At 43.2% G+C, this 24,284-nt stretch overlaps 1 protein-coding gene across 1 annotated transcript; it reads right to left on the bottom strand.

Annotated features, from left to right (window-relative positions):
- Positions 1–1,521: 1,521 nt before the first annotated feature.
- On the bottom strand, positions 1,522–21,239 carry cavin2a (caveolae associated protein 2a). The gene is made up of 2 exons (XM_008285549.1): positions 20,562–21,239; positions 1,522–6,088 (listed from the first exon to the last, which is right to left on the bottom strand). The coding sequence occupies exons 1-2, from the start codon at positions 21,138–21,140 to the stop codon at positions 5,213–5,215; spliced, it is 1,455 nt and encodes a 484-aa protein (XP_008283771.1). The 5' UTR covers positions 21,141–21,239; the 3' UTR covers positions 1,522–5,212.
- Positions 21,240–24,284: the final 3,045 nt, after the last annotated feature.

The following is a 24,284-nucleotide window of genomic DNA, read 5'->3' as shown; positions in this document are numbered from 1 at the left end:
ATGGGATTTCGTTTATATTGTACTGAAAGAAAAAAAAAAACATTTTAATAATTCAGCAGCAATTTATATCCCAGAAAGCACCTCAATCCTCTAAGTAATCCCCAGACCCTGCTGTCAATAGATTTCATTTGGACAGAGCCAACCACTGGCATAAACACAAATAATTGTTTAGGGCCACAATCACTATGGAGGGGGACTCCAAATCAGTGCAAAATTTTGTGTTTGCTCACTCCTAGCATAATGTTTCATTACCATGTCGCAGCGCAATCTGGACTTCTTGAGTCTGCTGGTTAATATGGCAATAAATCTTAATGTGCAGCTTATCCGGATGAACCAAGTAACTTCATGCAAATGGCTCTGAAAATAAAATTAGGGCCTGGAAGCAGAGAAAATGACCAGAGCCCTCTACATCAACCACTGCATCCACATTGCCATTACTTATCTTAATTGTTATTTGCAGGTTTTTTGCTTTTATAGTTTAAACATGTTGACTTTATTATGTATTATTTCAAATACAATGCAATAGTTAATTGCTTCACGTTTCAAAATGTTTATATTCCTAACATACATAGTTTTTACATAGAGGAAGAGATTTGTTGCTGATTCGGCCATCTTTGTTTAGGGCAGGGGTCTTGAACTCTGGTCCTCGAGGGCCACAATCCTGCAAGTTTCAGATGTTTCCTTCTTCCAACACACCTGATTCAAATGATCAGGATCGTTTTCCGGCTTCTGCAGAGCTTGATGATTAGCTGATCATTTGAATCAGGTGTGTTGGAAGAAGGAAACATCTAAAACTTGCAGGATTGCGGCCCTCGAGGACCGGAGTTCGAGACCCCTGGTTTAGGGTGTGTTGGTTCATTCAGTTATGAGCACGGTGAATGAGCTGGTGATGCATTGGGAGTGTTTTGGGGCCACCAAACCCAGAGGACCAGACTTGCATGTGGGCTTTTTAAGTATGAAGTAGTTTAGTGTGCTTCTTTGCTTTATTATGCAAAGACAGGTTGCTGCAACACTTCTGAGAGTATAGAGCAAATTAAATTCTATTTACTTTGCAATGGCACAGAAGCAGAAATTTCGGAAACAGATGTCAACGTGTCAGCAAATAACACCTCAGCTATTTTTATGATTCGATAGTGCTGTGGTTAAGTAATAAAAATGATATTCTGTGAAGCAAATCTCCACCCTGGCTCAGGTCCCATCACCTATATCTAATCTTAATTTCTTATAGAGCACTCTGAATCCATGTAAAGTAAATAAGGGTTGTGCCGCTGAACCGCTCCTTTCTCTTGACTCCACTGCCCCATTACCTGCTCTTTGGTTCACTAGAGTACAGCACCCAGACCTACGGTAATTTCCAAACCGGCAGCGGGTTAAGCTGCAGCAAGTTTAACTACATGTTTTCCTGGAGTCTGTAGGTCACAACATGAATTACGCACAGACCGTGAACGACTGTAATTTATGTAACTTTGACATCATCACCTGTTGCCATGAGAGCTGCAAATAAAGCCCAAAAACAACATCTCAGTGTTAAAAAAAAAAGCTTTATTGATGTATACAGTACTAAAGTTTGAAAAGAAATGCCTGCACATTGAAACACTCTGATGGCAGGGAATCTTCTGCTGCGAGGGAAACTTCTTTGGCTTAACCGGTGGACTAAACGAACAGGCTAAAACATTAGTACAGTATCACTTCCTGATATTGCTTAAAGAATGTTGGAACTTTCTAGCAAACACGGTCCTCACAAACGACCCAAACTAACTGTGTGAATCAAAAGAAAAGCAGACTTTTGCACAAATTCACGTGTATATATTTATTTTTTATAACACGAGGAGACAGAATATCACCAAGTAAGACATTTGCATGGATAAGCAGAAAAAAAAAAACACGAGCCTAGCGTTCGATCTGTTTTAACTTGGGTGATATACACAAGAAGAAGAAGAAGAATTAAAAAGAAAAAAATCCACAAAATGATAAAGCACATTTATTAAACACAGTTTACAAGTAATTTAAATGCATATATGTCTAATTATATATTTATCTTCTTACAGATCCCACTGAGAAAGTTGGCTGTTTATTTTCTGTAACATATAAGGCACTTTGACAAGGACAGGGACAAAACATGCGCTGCGTTTCTCTTGTGTTTGCCAGCTTCTGTATTTGTCCGGTTTGGACTTGAGTGAAAGATAAAGGTGAAAATCCTTCACTTTGACTTCTAAACTGAATGATAAAAAACTATGTATTAAAATTCTTTTTGACTTAATAATGCCATTATATATAAGAGAGCTGCAGAGTAGATTCTCAATGACAGAGCTGAGCGGAGCACACCTGTTTCCTGACGGATAATAAAAAATAATAAACCATTATTTATTTCTTTTACATTTCTCAAGAGCGTAAAACAGCAAGAATAAAATCAATTTTGTTTCAGCCATTTTCCTATTATTTCACTCCTACTCATATATTTGTATGTTAAATTGTTTTTTCCTTTCCTGTGTTAATTACTCCCATTGATTTTACACAAATAAAATACATTTTTAAAAATATAATTATAATCTATATTCTTACACAAAAACATACTTTTTTTCCTCCCTAAATGTACTATAAGGCAGAGATGTAGTAGGTTCAGATCAATACATATGTGATTGGCTATTCATTCTCTCAGCATTCATGTCAATCAGACACACTTAGTTGTAATTAGCAGTAAGTCGCTATATAAATGTGTTATTTCTTACACTTAGGGTAACTTTTGTACTCTAAAGTTTAAGTAGACAAGTGAATTTTCTTGCATAGTTTAAATATAAAGTATTTTGGGCACCATATTTTCACAATAAAACCAACTTAAGAATCTATTGTCTATCTGTTCTCATTTTTCAGAAGCAGTTTAAAGGATGTGGAGTATTGTCACACTGAAAAAAAAAAGGTTTCCCAAACCTGCAGTGCAAGCTACGGGCTTACATCCACAAAACATATTTTAGTTCCCATTATTTTAGCTAATGCGTTGCAAACTCTCACAGTTTAAACACCTTTCTGCTAAGACGCACATATGCCTAAACCAACCTCATCCTCTTTTCCAACAACCAAAGTCCTTCCCCTCCAACACCCTTGTCCTCCCTCCACTTCCAGCCCATGCCCAGGAGCTTCTACGGGGGCAGAACACCTGTGGCTCCACAGAGCGTCTTCCTCCCTTTGCACTGTCTCAACAAGGAGGCCAAGAGCATGAAAAATGGGCTTAGCAGGAGTCATCCGTCAAAGCTAGGAATGCTGCCTTCTGCCTTTATCCACTTCATTGACCTCTCTAGTATCTGGATCCTTGGCACCTGGTATCACTTCGCTACATTATTTTTAGGAAGTCACAGCGCAAGACAGCCTGTAGCTGAGGCTGGTAACGCTCTGACAGTGAGCAACAAGAGGAAGGTCACTTTATAGCGACTTTCAAGACATGACTTTCAAACATAAAGTTGATTGTGACCGATGTATTTGCACGTCCTTTAAACTTTTTTTTTTTTTTATGTAGTTGGTGTAAAAACCTTCACTATGCTTGGGAAAGTCATAGCTGCAAGGGCTTCCTCAGAAAAGCAAAAAAAAATTTCAGGCATGTTTTACCTTCACTCTTATCTACAAAAACATAGGAATCCATCGCTGTAGGAGTGCAATTACTCACACCAGCTCGCACAAGGTAAAGGCACCGTAGGAGTATGTTTGTGTATGCAATAAAACAGAGAGGCTTTAGTAATGGTGCCCTGGCAATTTGTTTTTTTAAAGATAGTGTCTTAAACATGAAACTGAGTAAACACTTCACCGTGTAAGTTATGGACGCCTGAAAGAATACGACTTATAAAGACCCGAGAATCATATAGTAAAGCAAAAAAAAATAATTCACAGATACAACATTTACTGTATAAGAACACACACTCAAGGCAGGCAAAAAGGTACTGTACTGATTTATGGTGTTTAACCTGTAAATACCTAGCGAGTAGTGTGCCTCACATAGAAAAAGGCAACAATTTCTGTACATAAACATAGAAAGCAGCCCTGCAAAAAGGAGAATACGAGCTGCAAAAGTGACATTTAGTGTCTCACTATTAAAACCTGCACGGTCCTTTGCGTCACTAACATATTGTTGTCTACATCCAGAGTCGCTTCTATCCTGCAGTGATGTCCTTCATTGGCATCCGTGTGACTAAACATAATGTAACCTAATATTTTTAAACATTTTTTCTCAAATAGGTGTGATTTTCAAGACAGTTCTGACTAGTTCAAATCCTCTCTATTCCACTTTATTTTTCCATGATGCAAATGTTGGTTGCTAGTTGCTTGAGGTCAAATGGCGATCGTATATTTTATAGGATGCAGCTCATTTATTGTTGCATGTATCAATGAAAGGTGAAAGACGAATCTCACTGTGGGACTAACGCGTAATTTCCCACCTGGGAGCGAAGGACAGGAGGCAAGATAGAGCCACTCAGACTACTGAAGTCACCTGCTAGTTAAGATCAGGGCTTCTGCAGGGCAGGCCCTAAGATCTCAGTAAACAACCTCTAGTCCACTACTAAAAAAAAAAAAACACCCCAGGGCCTTTTCACTGAAAATGCAGAAATTCCCCATTCCAACTCTTGCACAACCTGGCAACACGCTGCCTCAACAGGCTGTGGGCAGTACCACCATTGCCAAAGATTTACTTTTTTTTCTTCTTTTTTTTTTATACAAAGAACAAAAGAGGCTATTTGTCAGTGAGAAAGAGAGGGCCAGAGGCAGATAAACACAGCAGGAGGGAGATAGTTGGTCCAGCGCCCTGGAGATGTGCACCTATTGAAGTGGTGGGCACCGGTTGACGAGAATAAGTTATGGCGTATTGCTGCAATGTTGTCCTCCTTGGACCACTTAACTACACAATTCACAAAGCACTCGCACTGGATGCTTTGTTCTGAACGTTTAGTGAGGTGCACTGTCGGGTGTAGTCGCTAATGCAGACCATGTCAAGGTTTGTCAAGGACTGTGCTGGTGATAATTAAAGGCAGTGGTTGTAGGAAAGGTCCAGGGTCAGGAAGTCCAGAGTGTGTTTCTAGTGTATAGGGGTGCTAATGACAATAACACAGGACTGGTTACAGTAAGGCAAAACTTGTGTCAGCTGGGGGTTCAGTAATCGTTGAAACTTGAAGAAAAGAAAAAAAAAAAAAAAAGGGAAACCAGGACTGATGCTCAAAATCTCAACATATTAAGACGCTTGCTCCACGGAAAATGTTGCTCCAGCAATCTGGACATCGGCAGCTATCTCAACAGGGCTTTTTTGTTTGTCTTCTTCTTCCTCCTCCTCTTCCATGTCCTCGCCAAGATCTTCGTCATGCTCCGGAACTGCGAGGCCAGCAACACCATCGCCATTCATCTCACACTCGATGCTTGGTGTTTTTCCATTTACTGCCAGCTCTGCCTTCATGCTATCTGGAGTGGAGGGACTCAGCTGAATCTCCTGAATCTCCTCCACATAACCCTCCATGGTGTGCACCTCCGCCAAAGGAATCTCCCCATCCATGCTTCCCAGAGGAGGAATCTCCACATGGGCTGCTTCCAAAGGTGAGCCCATGTCTGGCGTGGGGGTCTCCCCGTCTCTGACCTTCTTGACGTTGAAGGTCATTGGCGACACCTTGAAAGAGGACGACTTGGCGGTCGGGCTCTTGGGGTGGTTGGGGGTGAGGCTCTTCTTAAGCTTCTCACGCTTCTCTGGTGGCACAATCTTGTTGGTGACCTCGGTCATCTTCTTCTCGATGCTCTGGCGCGAGAAGGCCTTTTTGAGGCTATCTACCTTCTTCAGGCTGGAGCGCTTGAACCTGTCGGCCCTTCTCTCAAATGTACGGGAACTGGCCATCGCGGCATCGCAATCCAGGTAATCTTCATCGATGCGGTGTCCTGGATATTCAACATCCTCATCTGAGGACAGGCTAACGGTCTGCAGGCCCTCCTCGTGGGTACGGAGGCCATCAACAGAACCTGTGACAGATGGGTTAGGCCGGGTGGACTCTGCATCATACTGGCTTGGTTGTGGGGTCTTGAGGGAATCCTTGACCAACACGCTGGCAGGGATCTCATTCTCCTCCTATTGGGAAACAAAAAGACAGACGAAGTTGTATTTAGAGGGCAGTCATTTGGTTAAGTTGTCAAAAAATATAGTTGATTGAATTAGGTTTAGCTTAATGACTTTAACGCTATCTTTTTTTAAACCGGTTATGGTCAGGGGTTAGACTTTAGGCCATGAATCTTATGTATGGAATTGTAAACCAAGGTGATTTAAGTAACGCTTCTTTCAACCACACATTTGTACACATGCATATTTCTTAGGCAGCAATTTCTACTTTTACATGGTCAAAGAAGTATTCACTGCAAATTAAAAGTTTGCGTTAAAGAAACGCTGGCTTGGTCGGCCTCCTGAGGACTGAAGAAACCAGTCTCTGCATGCCTAACTGATTCTCTCCACAAGACATCTGAGGAATTCCACCTGTTTCTTTGCAGGAGTCAAACGCTTCTCTTTATTTTCTCTTTTATATCTCTCTCAGCCTCTAACATCCATCTTTAAACGCATTGATCACCATAAATGGAGTGAGATGGAGAGGAATAGTTCAATATCCTGAGTTTCAATTTGTTTAACCTTCTTGCCTTTTCTCTATGTTTTATCGTCTTCTTTTCTTCCTCCCTTTGACTCGGTGCCCACTCATCTGCACACAATCATACAATAACACACACATGCGGGCACACACACACACACACATCCAATGTTCCCCTCCAGTGGGGATTTATGAGCTAGAGTTTCCAACCCCCATTGCCCATGTCCTTTCACACCCGAGAGTGAGTGGAGAGTGAAGGTGCAGCTTCACTGGTTGACATACTCCACTAAACATTTGAAATACTCATAAACAAGCCCCCCCTGTGACAGCTTAAAGTATCACCAGCGCATTCTTGGCTTTGAGTAGACTTAACGTAGCACTGTGTAAAGTATATATTAATGTACAGTCCACAAAACACGCCTACGTATGGGTGAATTAACTACTTTTACTTGCCCATGACAAATTAAATCCAGTAAAGGCTTGATTTAGTTGGTGTTAATTGCACTAATTGTCATGAAAAGACACAGATCAGTGGTGGAGGAACTCATTTTTGAGATGCTTAACCTCAAACTATACGAAGCGCCACCGTCAGCCCCTACTCACCCTTGGCACCCTTTGGCGTGACATGTAGTGTAAACACTAGCTGATTCTTTGCAGCACACATATGTAAGAATGAGTCTTCATTAAAGTATGAGTGCATTTCAAAGAATGCATGGCAGCTCCTAAGACATTTTAAGAGTGCTTAAGGCAAAAGAATGCTTAAAGTTGTTGAAGGACTGTGCAATGTGTCTTCCTTGGGGTGTCATTAACATCCTTAAGGACTGGGCCAACCAGATGGTTGAGAAGAGTGATCATACATCACTCATTACCAACACTGGTATGTTTTTTTTTTTTGGCTAGGAAGGACAGTAGTGCAATATGTATTCAAGGCCATTCAAGGGGATTTTGAAGCACTATTGTATTTTATGAAAATGTACGAGATAAGACTGTGTTAAGCATGTAAAATATGCTGTGAGTCTGTTAAGTAAACTACAAACCCATAACTCCCTTTGTAAATAAAAAATGTTCAATCAATATTGTCAGAAGAGGTGATCTGTTACAGTCGACTATCCAAGTGTTTCACTCAAACAACCACTTCCCACAGCTTTTGTATCACTCTCTGCATTTTCCTGATTGCATAAGGACCTTGTGGCAATTTGAAATGAACACTCAGATTACATCTTGCCGCTGTTTCACCCTGATCCACTGCAGTTTGCAGTGCTCCCCTTAGGACGCCTTAAAAAATTCAGTGTCACACATAGCTCTTGAGAAAAATGAAAAGCCATGCAAAAAAACACCCTAATTTTTCACCACCTTGCAGACACCTGATATCTCCTGCCTTGATCTCAAGCATGCAGCTGTGATTCACAGTTCAGGTGTGTGCCAAGCATGTGTGGTATCTCCCAGCTAATGGCAGTAAATCTGTCAGCGTGCTCTTGAAGGCACAACTCTAAAAACAGGGACGCGTTTTCAAGCGAAAGAGAAAGAAACAATAAATGTTTTAGAAGTTAAGATTATACAGCATAATAGACAGTAGAATAGAAATGCTGATAAATTAAACATACTGCTCCTCAACTGGTGTCGCCTCTAAATAATTTCTTTTCTTTTCTGATGTTTCTCATCTGTAAAACATCACAGAACTGGTCTTCTGTGAATGTGGACAGGTTTTTTTTTCTCTCTTACCACCACCAGCCACTAGGGTATGTCTTTTAACCTAAAAAAAAAAAAGCTGGGATTCATGATGGCACTGCAGGTTTGTAACTTGAAATTCAAAAAGACAAAAGGTAGTACCTTGGGGAACAGCTCTAGTTACCACCATCTCATTTGGTTTAACTGTAATCCCCCTTTTGAGTCGTGTTCTCTGTAGCGCCCTACTGTTGTATCTGAAAGAGCAGTCTCTCAATGCCCTATTTTGCTGCAAGGTCTGACACTCACCACACCCACAGAGAGCGCCGAGATCAGAACATGTTCATGCAGACTCAAATCAGAATGTGAGTCTGTGGGAGACGGCTTTTCTATTAAACGTATAAAAGGTTACAGAAAAACGAAGAAAGCTTGCTTCTCGGAAGATGATACCTCTGGCTTTATTCTTATCTCCCTTTTCTGTGCTTCAGATAGAGGCGGGCAGCTTTAATCAGCATGAAATGTGAGATAGCTTAAGGGTTACGAACCCACCTAAATCTGACCAGTCATGATTAGAAGATTTAGAGCCAATACGGCCTCTCCTGACCCCAGCGGAGCACTCCCTGATAATGAAGGCGAATCTTCCGTGATTGTCTGGCGGCGTGAAGGTTTGTAAAGACTCAATCTTGACACCTCTGCTCCAGTCTGGGCACGCCATAGACTTTGTGATTTGGCTCAAACATGTTTGGTGTAATCAGTGTGGGCACTGAAGTGTGTGGGAGGCAGCAACTGAAACTCAAAGACGAATGAGAACTGAGCCCACCTATGACTAACCAGGAAAAACTTGCTGCAGTAGCGCCGTTTTATTGATTGATTCGTGTGTTCCTCGTGCTGATAAATAACATTAATCCTTCACATGTCGATTTTAATTGACCGCTTCATCGAGCATTGACAAACTCCAGCAAGCAAGTTTGCTGTGAAAAACAGATCACATTCAGAATTTTTTCAGCTTCATGTAGTTTTTTTTTTTAAACTGGCGAAGTGGCTCAGTATGTATTTGGCTGCTTGAATAGCAAAACAGTGTGAAATCAGCATGTCCCCAGTTTAACCCCCAACAGTCTTGGCAAGCGAGCTACAGTAAACAAAATTTTCCTAAATACCATTTGACCCTCATCTGTCCTGTGTGTGTGTGTGCGGACTTCCCATTCTGGCACTTTTCTCTTGGGAACCCTGTTAATTAACGTACCTTCTAAGCAAGCACTCATTAGCTACTGAGAATGTGATACAGTGTGTGTGTGTGTGTGTGTGTGTGTGTGTGTGTGTGTTTGCATGCCAATGTGCATTTGTGTGCAGCCATGTAGGACACCGGCTATTGTTTTAAAAAAAAAAACTCTTGAGGAGAGCAAGATGAAAGAAAATGAAAGTAAATTTAGAGCAAAACCAAAAAAACAAATTTAATTTAGTGTGACAGCTAGTTTACTGTACATTAAAGAGAACACACTTCAGAAGATATTTTGGTTACGCAACGCAGTTCGAGATCTCATTTAACAGTTGCATGGTAGAATTGCCGTCTAATTGCAAGTCCTGCAAGGTGTTACAAAGCCAGAGCTTATGTAAGGCACGTCGCTGGCTTCACTCAAATGCAGTGAGATCAGGGCGGGGCACGATGGAGCTGCAACCGAGTGAAAGCGCTCCAGTGGGCTCGTGTTACTCAGTGAGTGTCTCTGTTTATGTGTCATGACACCCTATACTGCCTATTTTGCATCTCCCCTCTCTTCTTTGTTTGCATGCGAATACAGCATCTTCAATATTCATGATCCCCAGAGGGTGAATCCAGCGGACTTTACTGATCCACTGACTTTCCACTTCGCATCACAGATATTGACAGGCATTCCCGTCGCCCTGGGGATGATTTTTTAATAACTATAATCCTCTGACCTTTCATCTAGTGCCATACATGCCTGCTAAACTAATGACACTGCCATCACCTTCTGCGCTTGGTGTCAGGCACAGATGAGCGAGAAGCTGAATATTAGAGCTGCAGCTAATAATCACTTCTATTGTCGATTAATCTGTTAATTTTCAATGTCAATATTGGTGTTCCCTAAAATCCAAGAGCACGTCCTCAGATGTCTTGTTATGATCACAACCCAGATTCAGCTTACTGTCATAGAGGAGGAAAGAAGCAGAAAGCATTTAAGAAGCTAAAATTTGAGGATTTAAACTTTTTTTTTTTCCTGAAAAAAACTTCAAACTGATTGGTTGTTTATCAAAATAATTAATAGCTGACAACTAATCAATAAATCCCTGCAGCTCGACTGAATATATGACATTAAATCTCCTCAGCAGCATGTTACCCTCAGTGTGAGCTTATTAGCATACCCTATAGTTCAGTCGCACAGAATACAACCACAGCAAAACTCAATTATTCTTTAATTTGCTTTGTGATTTTCAATTAATCAACACATAAAAATGATAAAAAAGTTGGTATTATACTGCTTCTTTGCACCTACTTTCATCTCTCACTCACCATATCCACTGATACAGCTTGAGTTACACTTTTCAAGTCAAGCTCAGATCCAAAACACTTCCAGACATGAAGCTACAAATTTACCCTTATGACCCATAATGCTGCAATTTGCACATGTGCATTGAAGTGTATGTACTCCGAATCTGACCAGGTGTGCTTTCCTGGCACTTCACAAGACTAATGGAGGTTTCCTTAATCCTGCCAGGTGAGTCTGGCTCAGGTGTGCTCAGTGAGTCAGGTGTCTCTGGGGGTAAAGCAGCACACACACATGTGCTCTTGTCAAGTCCCCTGCAATTAATTTTATACAATGACCAGAGAGGAAAGAGACTGTGAATGGATATTTTTTATTGATTGAAAGACTATTTCTTGACAAAAGTTTAGAATAATTTCCTCTTCTCACATTTGCCTATCCTCTCCTCTTTATCTGTAATAGAACCCACCTCATTCAAAATGTTCAAACAACCCACTGTCCGCCGTCTCCAGCCCCCGCTGCATTCATTCAGGGAACAATGGCGGCACCATTTCTACCTGAATGTGATTGTGCAAATTTGCCTTCATCTGCATATGTTTTGATTACAGCACATCCCTTCCATTGCAGTGCAGGGAGTTGTATTACAGGTCGCCCTAACCCGGGGTTGTTGCGTAACGCGACGCCCCCCTCCGCCCCCCGTCCCAGGGCGCACCAAGAGCCATCTGTGGACACAGGAAGGAAGGAAGGAGGAAAGGAAGGAAAGGAAATGGAATCCTGCTATTTGTCATGGGACTGTGTCACCACAAAACACGATAAACTTTCAGTGTGCTGCAGACAGAGGGCTTAAATCTATATAAGATGTACCAGTAAATGTAGAATGTTCTGAACCGACACCTGTTAAGATGCACCACCGTACCAGGTATGCTTAAATTGTGGGAAGTAATTTTATTTTTATGAAGTGTCATAAATATCTTGTCAGCACCTCCTTGCCAATCCTGAATCATGCCTCTTGGCCTAATATCAATGAGGCTTTGCATAACAAGTTAGGGCATTCTCTCGCATTCGCACCCCTCCCATAATCTGCCTCACCAAAAGAAAACACGGCATGTTTACTGGCCCTGCGAGCTTGCGTAATCACACAGCACAATAACCAATTCAGGCGCGATATCGTGCTGACGTGCCGGTGGAACGGAGATGGTTGCAACCTGGAGAGGCTACCATTATTCCTCATGACATAAATGATGAGGCTGCAGGTCTGAGGAAACCTCTTTACGCAACACATAATTTCCAGGGTAGCAGTCGGTGTGCACTGCGTGATGATGATGTGTTTCATATTCTGTGATATACTGTCCCGACTTCTCCTAATTAATCCCATATACGTGGCACGGTATTCATTACAATAACTCCACGGGCGAGCGCCTTGTCACTTACTGCATTTCCTCTGAATCACATCGCTTAACTTTCACAGCTTATCTCGCGCCGCCCTTCCGTGATGAATGATGCAAAAGCGATAAAGAATGTCTTCAGCAGTGTCACCACCGCATTCCAGCACATATACAGCTCTAGTTTTGACTCTGCACCACGGCTATGTTAATCTCCGTCAACTCTCAATCCCATACCGTGTGTATCCGAACCATTGTTTGATAAGCGCTGCATGGAGATACCGCGAGCATTTCTGATAAGGCTATGTACAATTGTCACAATGTTTACCCCCCCATGGAGGTCAAAGGGCGTGTGTCCGCAGTGAAGCCAGAAAGTCATCACGTTATCTCGAGATACGTCGTGTTTTCATGTTTTACTTCAGAACCGAGAACAGTGAGAGGTAAAATGGCAATTGTTTTCCCTCTTCCTGCAATAGATGTAGAGTCAAGGGATTCGTTGGGTCTTAAAAGTCAAGGAGCAAACCAGTGGATGGAGTCCTGAAGTCTAACAGCGGCGCCAACAGGCTATATTTAGTTCATTTTTTTCCAATCCCAAAATAGGAAGCTGGGTAATTTTGGCAGAACACGGCACCAAAACTCCCAGTTTCTTTAAAAAGTTTGACAAATCCCATCCTCCACCTAACTTGTCATGCTGCTGGTATGAAAGTCTAACACAGGTGAGTGTGGAAAAACAGCTTTGCTATCTTAACAGATCTGTGGTATATTGGAAAACATCCGGTTCTGAAACTTCCAAAAACAATAAAGCGCACTGCATCATGGGATTTGCTGGGAGGCTATAAACAGGACTTGTGGCAACATAGCACGGGAAGAAAAAAAAAACAAAAAAAAAAACACCAACCCAATTAAAACATGAATAGTCAAGCTAGAAAGCCCAATCACACGTTCTCATTCTGTTGTGGATGCTCGCTCAGACTCTCTAACATTATCACCACTTGGCTGTGTTATTAAAAAGGTGTTGAAAGTGGTATTTTCCTCCAGGAACCTGCTGCAGCAGACTCGCCTTTGCCGAAGACACTGAAAGAGCACAGCAAGACTTGTCAAACCTGAATGTGGCATTAGGAAGAAGAGCAAGCACTTAAGGTGATACTAACCCATCCGCATGAATATACAATAGTTCGTCCGTGCAGTTTGTAGCGCAATCTCTTATCCAAACTCGCTCTTCTACTATTACCATTACTCGCCAAACGCTGGCCGCATATTCACTTTGCCCTTTCCTTCCCCTCTGCTCATCATTCCTCCCTCTATATTTATCTCTGCCTCACTGTTCTGCCATTTTTACTTTGCGTCGTCAGAAAACCCAGAGGATTATCTGAGGAATGAACCCCAAAGGGAAAATAAGAATGATAACAAAGCGGGAATCCACGCTGTAAACAAACTTCATTGTTCATTTAGAAAGCATGCCTTAAAGGCTGCGCAACCATTTTAGACTATTATCACTGAGACCAGTTTTACATACTTTAGAGTCTTGCATCCGACAGCGCTTTTCTAAAAATACTTTGAATCTCACTGTGGAGGACGAAACGCATGAAAGTCAACGCTTGTGTGCTGCTGGATTTTTCCTTATATGGAGTCTAAATAGTAGTACTGGTATTGGTATTAAACAAGATTTGTGGTAAACTTAATAGGTCTGTTTAATGCATTTTGATGTGCCACAGCTGGAAAAGCACAGGTTCTGTATTTATCTCAATCTCGCTCAACTGGAATGAGATGTTTACTATCTGACACTGATTTATAATCAATGATAATGTATTCTTGGAACAGCTCCAAATCTTCCACTCCCCTGTCATTTGCCACAGACAGAAGTACAACACCAGACACTGTTTTTCTAATCAGTCGCCGGCCTGTGACCCCAGGTTACTCATGGACCATCAATAGCTAGTTAAGCTCTGTTCTCCAACTCTGAACAAAACTCAGAACGTAACAAAAACGCAGAACTCAGTGGAATGATTTCTCCTATTTTTGCAGACCCTATCCAAGTGAACACATCTTGTGCCCTCACACCTACTACAACATCAAACAGCGAATAAGCCTGGCTGTCAGAATGTCAACCAGGACTCCAGACTAACTTCTGACATTGGATTGCACGGCACAGACCTTAGATGCACCTGGAAGTTTTCACCTTTCGGCACAGACTTGCTCATTTTAAGTGCTACTTTTTTGTCAGTTCCAATGCATGTGGGCAACTTCTCAACACATTATGTAAATGACTGTAAACAGGAATGAAGATGCAGAGAAATGTTTTGTAGATTGAAACCGTTCTTTTCTCATAAAGATGATCTGAGACTTAAAGGTCCCTTATTGATTAAACCTCTTAAACTCTGAAAATAATCCCTCTGTGCCTTATAACGGCTTAGATGTAACTCTACTTTGTTGCTTCCTTTAAAAAGTGTAGATATATGAAGTTGCAGAGTCTTTCCCCTCTAGCACCTCTCCACTCGCTGCAGCTCGGCACACCAGCTCACCTATGACTCTACTGAAAAACTACTCTACGCTGCACACTTTTAAGTTGTAATACCAAAAAAAGAATAATGACAGAGAGAGTCCCACCCTGCAAGTTGACAGAATCGTTTCTTTTATTAGATATAAAACCCCACAAGTCTGAATCCTTGCTCCGCTACGCTGCGGTTTCAAGATAGAAGATATTCATCTCTGTTGAAGACTTTTTCTTTCATTCACGATGTGTCTTCAGGCATATGAAAACATCACACAGACATGTCGCGTGGCAAAAGAAAAACTTGTCACCAGAGGGGTCTTCAGTCAAAGGTAGCTCTTCTTTGGCTATATTATAAGCAGTGTTCAATTTTACAATTATTTCTGACTCCTCACTGCTGCAGTATGTCGTTTGGGTGAGATTCTAACTTCTTAAACATCTCCATCCAGATGCTCCAAAAGAAAAAAACTCTGTTCCTGGTTAAGTTTTGGTTGCACTCTTTGCAGTAAATGCAGCGCATAGTGTTGGCTGCATTATTACAGCTCATGTTTCCACAGGTTGAGAATCTATTCGTGGTAGTGGATGGTGCTTCGTGGCCGACGTGACATTTCATACAGTTAGAGGGGTAGAGCATAACCCGGGTTGTTATCTGATGCTACAATTTACAGATGTCCCCGAAACACCTCACATGCACCAGCAAGCACTGCTAGATGCCGTGCAAGTCAGAAAACTGCGTCACCTAAAGTTAGTCTGAAATGATTTAAACCTGCTTATGATAGATTTATGTCAGTTGAAAGTTGAACTACCTGGGCGGGCCACCCAGAAACACACACACAGACTGACCGGCTCGATGTCAGGCGCACTGGTGCAACCAATGAGACTGTCTAGTCACACTTGGCAGATTTTTGGTTGCATGCTGGAGCCCTGTCAAGGTAATGAAGGGTTACTGTCAGGGATTATACTGTTACACAACTTACACCACTTGTTGCGAAGCAAAACAAAAATTACTGCAACTTGCTTGTTACTTTCCTCGCACTACAGGTTATAGTCAGCAGGAGTAGATAAAAGAAAGAAAAAAACAAATTGCGTCACACACACACACAGACCCATTTTGTCTTTATGGTGGCAACAGCTGCATAAGTTAAAGTAAGCACCAACTAACTTAACTTGAGCCCACTAAACAGCTGCACAGGTAAAGCTTGGTGACACGCAGCTTGTCTGAATGCACCGCTTTTGGCTGGAAGCTGGTGTAATATATCACCTCAAAAAAAAGGAGTCACAGAACAAATTTCAGCTGTAGCCTGCAGCCAGCGGCCTGCTCCAGCTTGTGGGAATGGATATGATTTTAGAGATTCTAGAGTGAACGTACACAGTATGTACTGCAGTCACCCTCCAATATCTAGTTCCACCTATTACATTACATATCCTATTGGGGGAGATAAGATTGTTTTCTCTAATGCTGTTGCTTCTTCTTGGCTTAAAGGGTTTAATTTGAGTAAAGCATTGGTTGTGTTGCATTTGAAGCTTAAATCGACTTACTATTAGTCCATTGCTTTGCCTTTTTAACCCCAGTCTACTCAGCTCCGTGCCATTAAGACTACAGTGACGTCAAAAGTTTTGGGCGAGGCTGGGCACATCGCTACCAGTTTGTCTTCCATTTTAGAGCAGCAGTGAAAAAACAACCTTCACTTCCTGCTGCTGAAAGCTAAGATTAAGTCCCAACCTTTGGTCAAGTGTCGCTACACGACAGTCCCATGACGACTGGTAGCAAAGCAAACAAAAGGACTGATGTAAAGCCGATCACTCAAAACCTCTGCAAACACATTTTGGAGCGAGCAATGAATCTGAATGTGGTGAGAGACGGAAAAGTTGTTTGACAATCTGGAATGTTTACAGTTTTTTTTACATATTAAATGAGTAAAAAATGCAGCATCGAATGACCTCAGTCCTACTTCGCCATTGTGTTTGCTTTGGCCGGGGAGTCTATTTCTGTTTCCTTGAAAAGTGATATGAGTGTTCTTTGATAGTGTGCGACCGTGACAGTGTGTGAGAGTCACTCCCCGCCTCTCTGCGACTTGGGATCCCAAAAAACCCCAGATAATCACTAAACATTCTCTTGCCATCCCATCGAGAACCACACAACACTATTCTCGCTGCTAAATATTAGAGCCAGATGAAAATACTCATAAATTACCAGCCAAACAATATGCTGTTATAGTGGCCTGTCACAGATATATCGGTGTTTGCACATGTTTTCAGATGTGTTGATTGTTTTGAACAGAGCATAATGCAGAAAAAGTAATTTAGAAATGGTTTCACTGCATAGTTTGTCCAGCAGAGCGGCTCCAACTCACTGTCTGCAGCACATGTAGCAGAGACAAGCACTGTCATTCTGATAGTTTGTGAAATATGTTCCTATAAAGTTCATTAATGATCACCTCATAATTTTCCCTTTTGATTACAACTTGAACCCTTGACCCCTACAGTGAGGGGATCTGGTGGTGCTGTTTTGTTGTGGAGGGCATTTTACCGGCTTATTGTGAGTTCACTCAACCCTTTAGAGGGAAGGGTCACTGCAAATCAACACAAAGTCGTTGTGAGTGATCAACATTATCATATGATGGAAGCATTTCTACCCTGATGGCAGGAGGACAATGCTACCATCCATAGAGCACAAGGGGCCACTGTATGGTCTGATGAGCATGAAAATGATGTGAATCACTGGTGTTTGAACACCTATGGAAGGTTTAGGATCAATGTGTTCAGACAGAACTCGCCATCACGATCATCAAAACACCAAATGAAGAAATATCTTTTGGAAGACTAGTGTTCCTTTCCTCCAATAGAGTCCTTGAGAGTTGACAAGCTGCACCCTAATAAAACCCTTCGTTTTGGTTTTTCCTCTAATTTGCCACCAATCTGTGTATTTAAAGAGAACATTGGTCAAAATCTCAAATTTTCACTTCCGGAACTCTGAAATCAGTCCCAAAAATTACAGTATCAGCCTTTACTAAGTATATATATATGTATCACAAAACTGTGACTTGGGCTTACACATGCAAAGTGACGGAACAAATAAAATCCTCACAGCATTCAAAGTCAGTTTGCCATTGTGCTTGACTTGTTTGTTGCGATGAAACGGATGAGAACATTATGATCTTCTCGGATATAAATGGCTTCTGTCGCAGGAAATTAAATTCCAAATGCGACGTATTTCATGCGAAATGCCACGCAGATGCAAATTCAGATAAGATGTAAGATCTCCGAGGCAATTGTTGATATTTAAACTCTCAGGTAAAAGAGCCTTTGAAATGAGTCCGTGTGACAGATAACAGAAAATATCTGCAACGCAACGTTTCAGCTCTCCAAACAGTCCTGACACTGCACACGGTGGAATCTCACATGGCTGGGAATTGTGCGAGTTTTGCATGTGTCCCAACAGAAAAGGCCCAGAGAGGGGAGAGCCATGTGGAGACAGGAAAAGCACTGGTGCACAAAAACAAACAAACAAGGCCCAAGCAGCGGTAATTAAGTCCTCATTAGTCCTTGTTATGCACAGGAATGCAGCCGAGCGGCAGACAGCACTGTCATTTCTGACCGACCGTGGCCAAAGCCCGGAGCTGGTATGGACCCCCGCTCTGTGCAACAGTGAGCGTTTACCCACAAGCCCTCTGTGTTTCCACCTCAGCTGGCACGTACAGGGCGAGGAGTGTTTTGCATCAATTTTTGTGGAGCGGGTAGGGGGAGGAGGACGAGGAGAAGGAGGGCCCCTCGGCCGATAGCCACGGGGCTGGGAGTACGGCTCCTGGGTGTGCAGCAAATGCGCGTTATCAAAGAGCAGCGTGAGGCGTGCAGCATGTGCTTTTGTGTAGTTTCAGGGAACCAGGACAGGTGGCTTGACCAAAGAGAGAAAAGTAATTACATCCAAGTTGGAGTTTGTTTAAAAGACGGCAACAGAGAGACGGAGCGCTGTGAGAAAGTAGCAGTGGCTTTTAAACATTAACCAAACAAATACCCAACAAGAAAATCAAGAGCGCAGCATCGCATGGAAGAAAATAAAGAAACAATGCAGGCAGCAGATGAAGCGATTAGGTGAGGCAGAAAGTGATGGGCACAGAAAAAGTCCACACAGGAGAGGGAACAAGGCCTGCACTTACTCCTTTTATTACCCACTTCCCTCGAGCACTCCGAGTCTCATTTAGCTCTGAAACTGCATACACCTGACCCGACACATCAGCGTAACATCCACTGGGCAAACTGCACGCACACACATGCAGTGCACGCATGCCCTGGAGGCCATACCTGGCCCTACTACGCCCATTTACAAAAGCCTCTACTTCTAGTTTGACTCAGAATTGGAGGAAAAATCCATCAAAAGTCAGGAATGCACTTTAAAAATAAGCCCGTAAGCCACACATTGCTCGTGACAGGCACTGCAAACTTTAAAATATGCTTCTTTATACTTTAATAATGTGGATTTCATACAGGTAGAGTACAATACGCCGGGAAAACTGGATACATATCACATGAAAGTCAACATTGAAAGCAAGCAGCACCGTTCACTCTCGCTATCTCCAAAGCAACAGGTCACTCCCTTCCAACACACACAAAAAAACTGCCAGAGAATTCAATCCAATCGATCCACGGTGCCTCGCCCGCAGTCACACAGAGCCAACTTGCGCAGAGTAAGGTCTTGGCATCTGTTGCATTTGAACAACAGAGCCTCAGTACCTGGGAAACCAGATAACAGCAGCGGTTAAGAGCTCGCTGTGACTCTGGCTGTGTCAACAATGCCCCCCCTTTTCACTACCTGGATACACACTTGTACGCACACGCTCAGATGTACCAACACACACACACACACAGAAGCATGTACGAGGAGTCCTACATGCACACAGCAAACTCCGGAGATGACGCCCGAATCTTGTTTATCGGCTGAATGGAAACGCATGTGTCAAATGCAGCTTTAATTCGGCAACTGTTTGACACAATAAACTCAGCTGTTATCTGCGGATCAAGAGTGCAGGTTAGGCAAACAAAAGAAATTTCAGCTCTTTTTATGTTGTGAGATAAGCGAGGCCTGGTTAACCCGAGGACATTCATCATACTTTCCACTCGCAATTTCCTCTAGAATATAAAAAAAAAAAGTTTGACACCTTTTTCTGCGTCAGTGTCGAGTTTTACCCTCACAGGTGTGATATGGCAGTTAAAGTGGAAAATCCATCCAGAAACCATCTGTCTGTCTGAATTATGACTGTGGGGTGTAAACAGATCCAGTCAAAGGCAGCGTCTGAGCCCTCCTCTATTATCCTGCGAAGCTCCATTCCCAGACACACCCTTCTTCTCACACACATCCACAGCCGCATGTGTGTGTGTGAAGACCTTCACTCAAAAATAACTGGATTGTACTCTGCATTTTTTTGGCATCTTCTATTTGTGCACTCGACTGTGTGTTTATTTGAAATCTGGTCCAACAAGTTCCAAGTGTTGAAAATGTAATGGAAAGCATTGTTCACCTTAAAAATGCATCACGTGTCGGTGCCAACCAGGTGCACGATAAATGTGCACACACCCACTAGGGCAGTCAAATACGAATGCAAATATCGCTCACACACACAGACGAGAGTCCTCAGGAGGAGTTCATTCACTTTAAAGGAGCCATTTTATAATGAGAGATATTTATTCCCCATAATGCAACTTAATGGCATACTTCTTTTTTTTTTTAAAGCTCACATCTCTAGTTTGTAACACTGGCTTTCTACCTGGTCCAAATATTGTATTATTCCCAAGCAGAAATAGGCCTAACTTATCAAATTTAGCTTTGAGCCACATCCCAGTGATGCATAAACTGAACCTAATGGCTAAAATCAGTGTAATGCTCCTTTAGAAATAATAACCTCTGTGTGTGTGTGTGCTCTTCCCTTCCCCTCACCTGGAAGATGAGCACTTTGAAGTTGTTCCTCTTCAGCAGGTGGTTGTGGTTGGCCTCCAGCTTCTTCACCTGGACCGCCTGCTTGTCCATGCGCTCCTTCACTTCCTTCAGGTGCGTGCTCACCTTGCGGGATCTCTCCAGCAGCTTGCTCACGCTGTTGGAGGTGCTGATGTGGGTCTTGGACAGGCGGGTCACGTCCCCCTGCACCACCTTCACGGCGCCCTCCAGCTCGGCCTGCCGCTGCTCCATCCGCTGCTGGTTGTCCTGCACCGCCTCCAGCATGTTGACCAGCTTGTCCAGCAGCGCCACCACGGTGATGGCGCTCACCTGGCCGCGGTCCACCGGGCTGCCCGGCGCCACGGGGCCGGTGGGGCTGGTGGGGCTTTTCAGACCCAGCCGGGAGAGGGTGCTGGTCGGGGTTGGGGAGGACGGGGCGGAGGAGGCGCCGAAGCTCGGGATGAGGAGCTCCGCGTTCTCGGGCTGCTGCTGCTGCTGCTGCGGCTGCTGCGGCTGCTGCGGGAGGGTGTGGGTGCTGCTGGAGACGCTGGTGGCCTCGGCGTGGGACGCGTCTTCTTCCATGGCGCACAGGTGGTCGGGAGTCCCGCTCTGCTGGGGTGTGTTCACCTGATCTGGTAGCTCACAGACTCTGCTGCTGCTGCTGTCACTGGAGGCCAGCTGAGGAGTGCAGGCGAGAGTGTTTTACTTCTCGGAGTTGATTCGGCCTCCACGCCCCTTTCTGGTTTTCTCCCCACCTCGCGCGCGCACACACACGCACAAACACGCTGGGAAACTTTCAAAACACCTCCCCTGCAAGCGAAAGGGAGGGGCCAGGGGGGTTGCCATGGGAACCGTGCAGGCCTAGCCCTATTGACAGCAATGGAGCCAGAGCTGGTTGTGTGTGTGTGTNCACACACGCACAAACACGCTGGGAAACTTTCAAAACACCTCCCCTGCAAGCGAAAGGGAGGGGCCAGGGGGGTTGCCATGGGAACCGTGCAGGCCTAGCCCTATTGACAGCAATGGAGCCAGAGCTGGTTGTGTGTGTGTGTGTGTCCTTCCTTGTGTGCTTTTGCTGTGTGGCTGCCATCCATTCCAACTCTGCCCGGCTGCATTTGCAAAATATGTGCACTCTTGTTGTCTGTATGTGTGTCAAAGTGTGCTGGGCTGCACTGTGATGTAGTGTCAGGGATGTGTGCGCGCGTGTATAACAATAAAAAGGACAATTAAACTATGATCTACATCACTGAGGCCCATGTTTCTTGTGTTTTGTTTTGTTTTTTTTCTCCTGACATCCTGCAGCCTGAGATAAATAAATCATACACATCGTTTCCTTTCGTTTAGTGCATGTGTGTGTGTGTGTGTTACATTACTGGGTGTGTGATCCCCCCTCTCTTTCCTCCCCGCTCTTGTTTTCGAGCTCTGTGTCATGGCATGGGGCACACAGACATGGAAATGTGGAAATCCCTGTTTCAACAATGAGCTCATCCGTGCCCTGGCAGGCTGCCCCGGCCTCCCTCTCAATCTTTCTCTTTGTCGCCATCACTGTAAATCTTTTATTCACAGCAACACGGTGGCTTTTTCAGTCCACCGTGTGTTAAAATTAGATAAATATGTGGTGTTTACAAGGAAAGTGTCAGCAAGGGTGCCGGGGATGCCATTTTTGCGTAACGGCAGAATGGCGTATGTGTTTCTCTGCTGCATTGCTACGATGATGAGATTCTTTTATTTTTACATCACTGCAGACTCTGGAAAGCATTCAAACCCCACCTGAGTTTTATTGGATTCCACCTGGTTCAGTAAATGCTTGGTCATCCACTATTTCACCTTAAAGCAACACAGAGTGGCCACACCCCTAAACTGAGATTAGCTTTCTGCAAACAGACAAGCCACACCTTAGAACAATATTAAAACATGTTACTGGAGTCACGGTCCTTTTTAAATCCAACCTACAGAAAAGCATTTTCAAATTTTGTAGCTGTTAGCTGTAGTCATTTTATAACTTCTAGTGGCTCTAGATTAACAGGTGCAATTCAAATGTTCTTTTCTTTTCACATTTTGCGAAATAAGCTCATTTTGTATTCTTACAACGATGAAACTGCCAGTTGTGCAGCTTTTCTGTAACGACCAAGCTACAGTCAGAAGCAAGTTAGTTTAGCTTAGCATAAAAGACTGGAACAGGTGTAAAAATATGCACACCATCACCTCTAAAGTTCATCCAGTCATCAGTCAACAGCACATTAAATCTCATTTTATTTGTCAGTCGCATAAAAACGAAGCGTAAAAATGTCACCATGAGTTTTTTTTTAGTGTGTGTGGGAGGTTTCACAATGTCTTGGCCCTGGTGTAGTGACCTTTTCACGGTTGTTGTATAGAATACATACATGAGATCTCTGTTAGGTAGGTACCTTTCTAGGCCCTGTCGCTATTGGCCACTTTGTTGGCCTCAGCCAGGCTAGATGTTTCCTTGCTTCATGTTTGTCAGATGAAAGCGATTCCAATCAAAACTGTACAGTAGGCCATCTGCTATTATCAAAAACTAGATTTTTTACATTATAAATACAGGCCCTACAGTGCAACAAAAACCCATCGCTGAGATTTAAATCTTTCATTTTTTTAATGCTTCCTATACTTATATTTATTTTCGATACTATGAGTAGCACAACGCTATTTCTACTGGACTCAAATCAGCAACTTCCTTGGCCAGGTCATGGTTTTCCCTTTTATCTTGATTAGAAACTCTTGTGTGTTTTTGGCAGTGGGCTTTGGACGGTTCTCATGCTGGAATATTTGTCTCCTGCCAAGCTTCTGCAGACCGGGAGTCATCTCCTCAGCCAGCATTTTTCTATATGCACAGGCATTTATGGTGCCATCGATAAATGTCACCCTCCCAACACTTCTGACACTCATTTGGTCACATATCGTCACACTCACACCTATGTGCTTCACTGTCAGGCCTGTGCTTCCACTGTGCAAGACATGCTGCACCCTATTTAAGCCAAACTAATTCATCTTGGGCTCATCTGACCAACGAATGTGCTCACAATAGTCAATCAGACTTCTTTTCAAAGGTTTTTTTTCTTTCCTTAGATGCTGTACATACGGGCTTATGTTGTGCGCTGCCCTTCGTACTGCCTGAGCTCTCACAGGAGCTCAGATTGCCACTGATAACCCCTGTGTCAACTCTGAGGCACTTACCTGCCGAGAACTAGTCCGTGCAAGTAAAGTACTGTCTGTGGCGTCATTTTAGGAGGACTGCTGCTGCAGCTCTGATTAGTGGTACCGTGGCTCGTTCTATAAATACTGCTGTGACTGTGTTTCCACTGATTTCAGTTGGTCACCCATCTTACTGTGTTTTTTTCCCTTTGCAAAGTCTCACAATCAGATTTTCAGTTCTTCTGAGAATTCTTTTCCATGTGGAGCCATGATGCAGACATGCAGATAGACACAGTCCATGAGTCTAAAACTGAGAAACTTCTAGTGTTCACAGGTGATTTTAGAACTTCATTTATGCAATTAGGCTAATTGGAAATCCCAGGTGTACTCTGTTAGGTTCAGTAATCCCAGGTGTTTTCACTATTGTTGCACTGAGTTTCTACTATGGAGCCTATATTTTCAGTACCGTCTTTTTAAAGAATTGAGGCGTAGAAATAATGCAACTGTTGAGAGCTGATGCAATATCTTATCATTTAACATTGAAGTGATATCGCACGGGAGTGTACTCAC

This window comes from Stegastes partitus, unplaced genomic scaffold, assembly GCF_000690725.1.
Source record: "Stegastes partitus isolate 25-593 unplaced genomic scaffold, Stegastes_partitus-1.0.2 Scaffold408, whole genome shotgun sequence".
NCBI classification, from domain to species: Eukaryota; Metazoa; Chordata; class Actinopteri; family Pomacentridae; genus Stegastes; species Stegastes partitus.
Note: the sequence above shows the minus strand (reverse complement) of the source record. Positions and strands in the feature narration are given on the sequence as shown.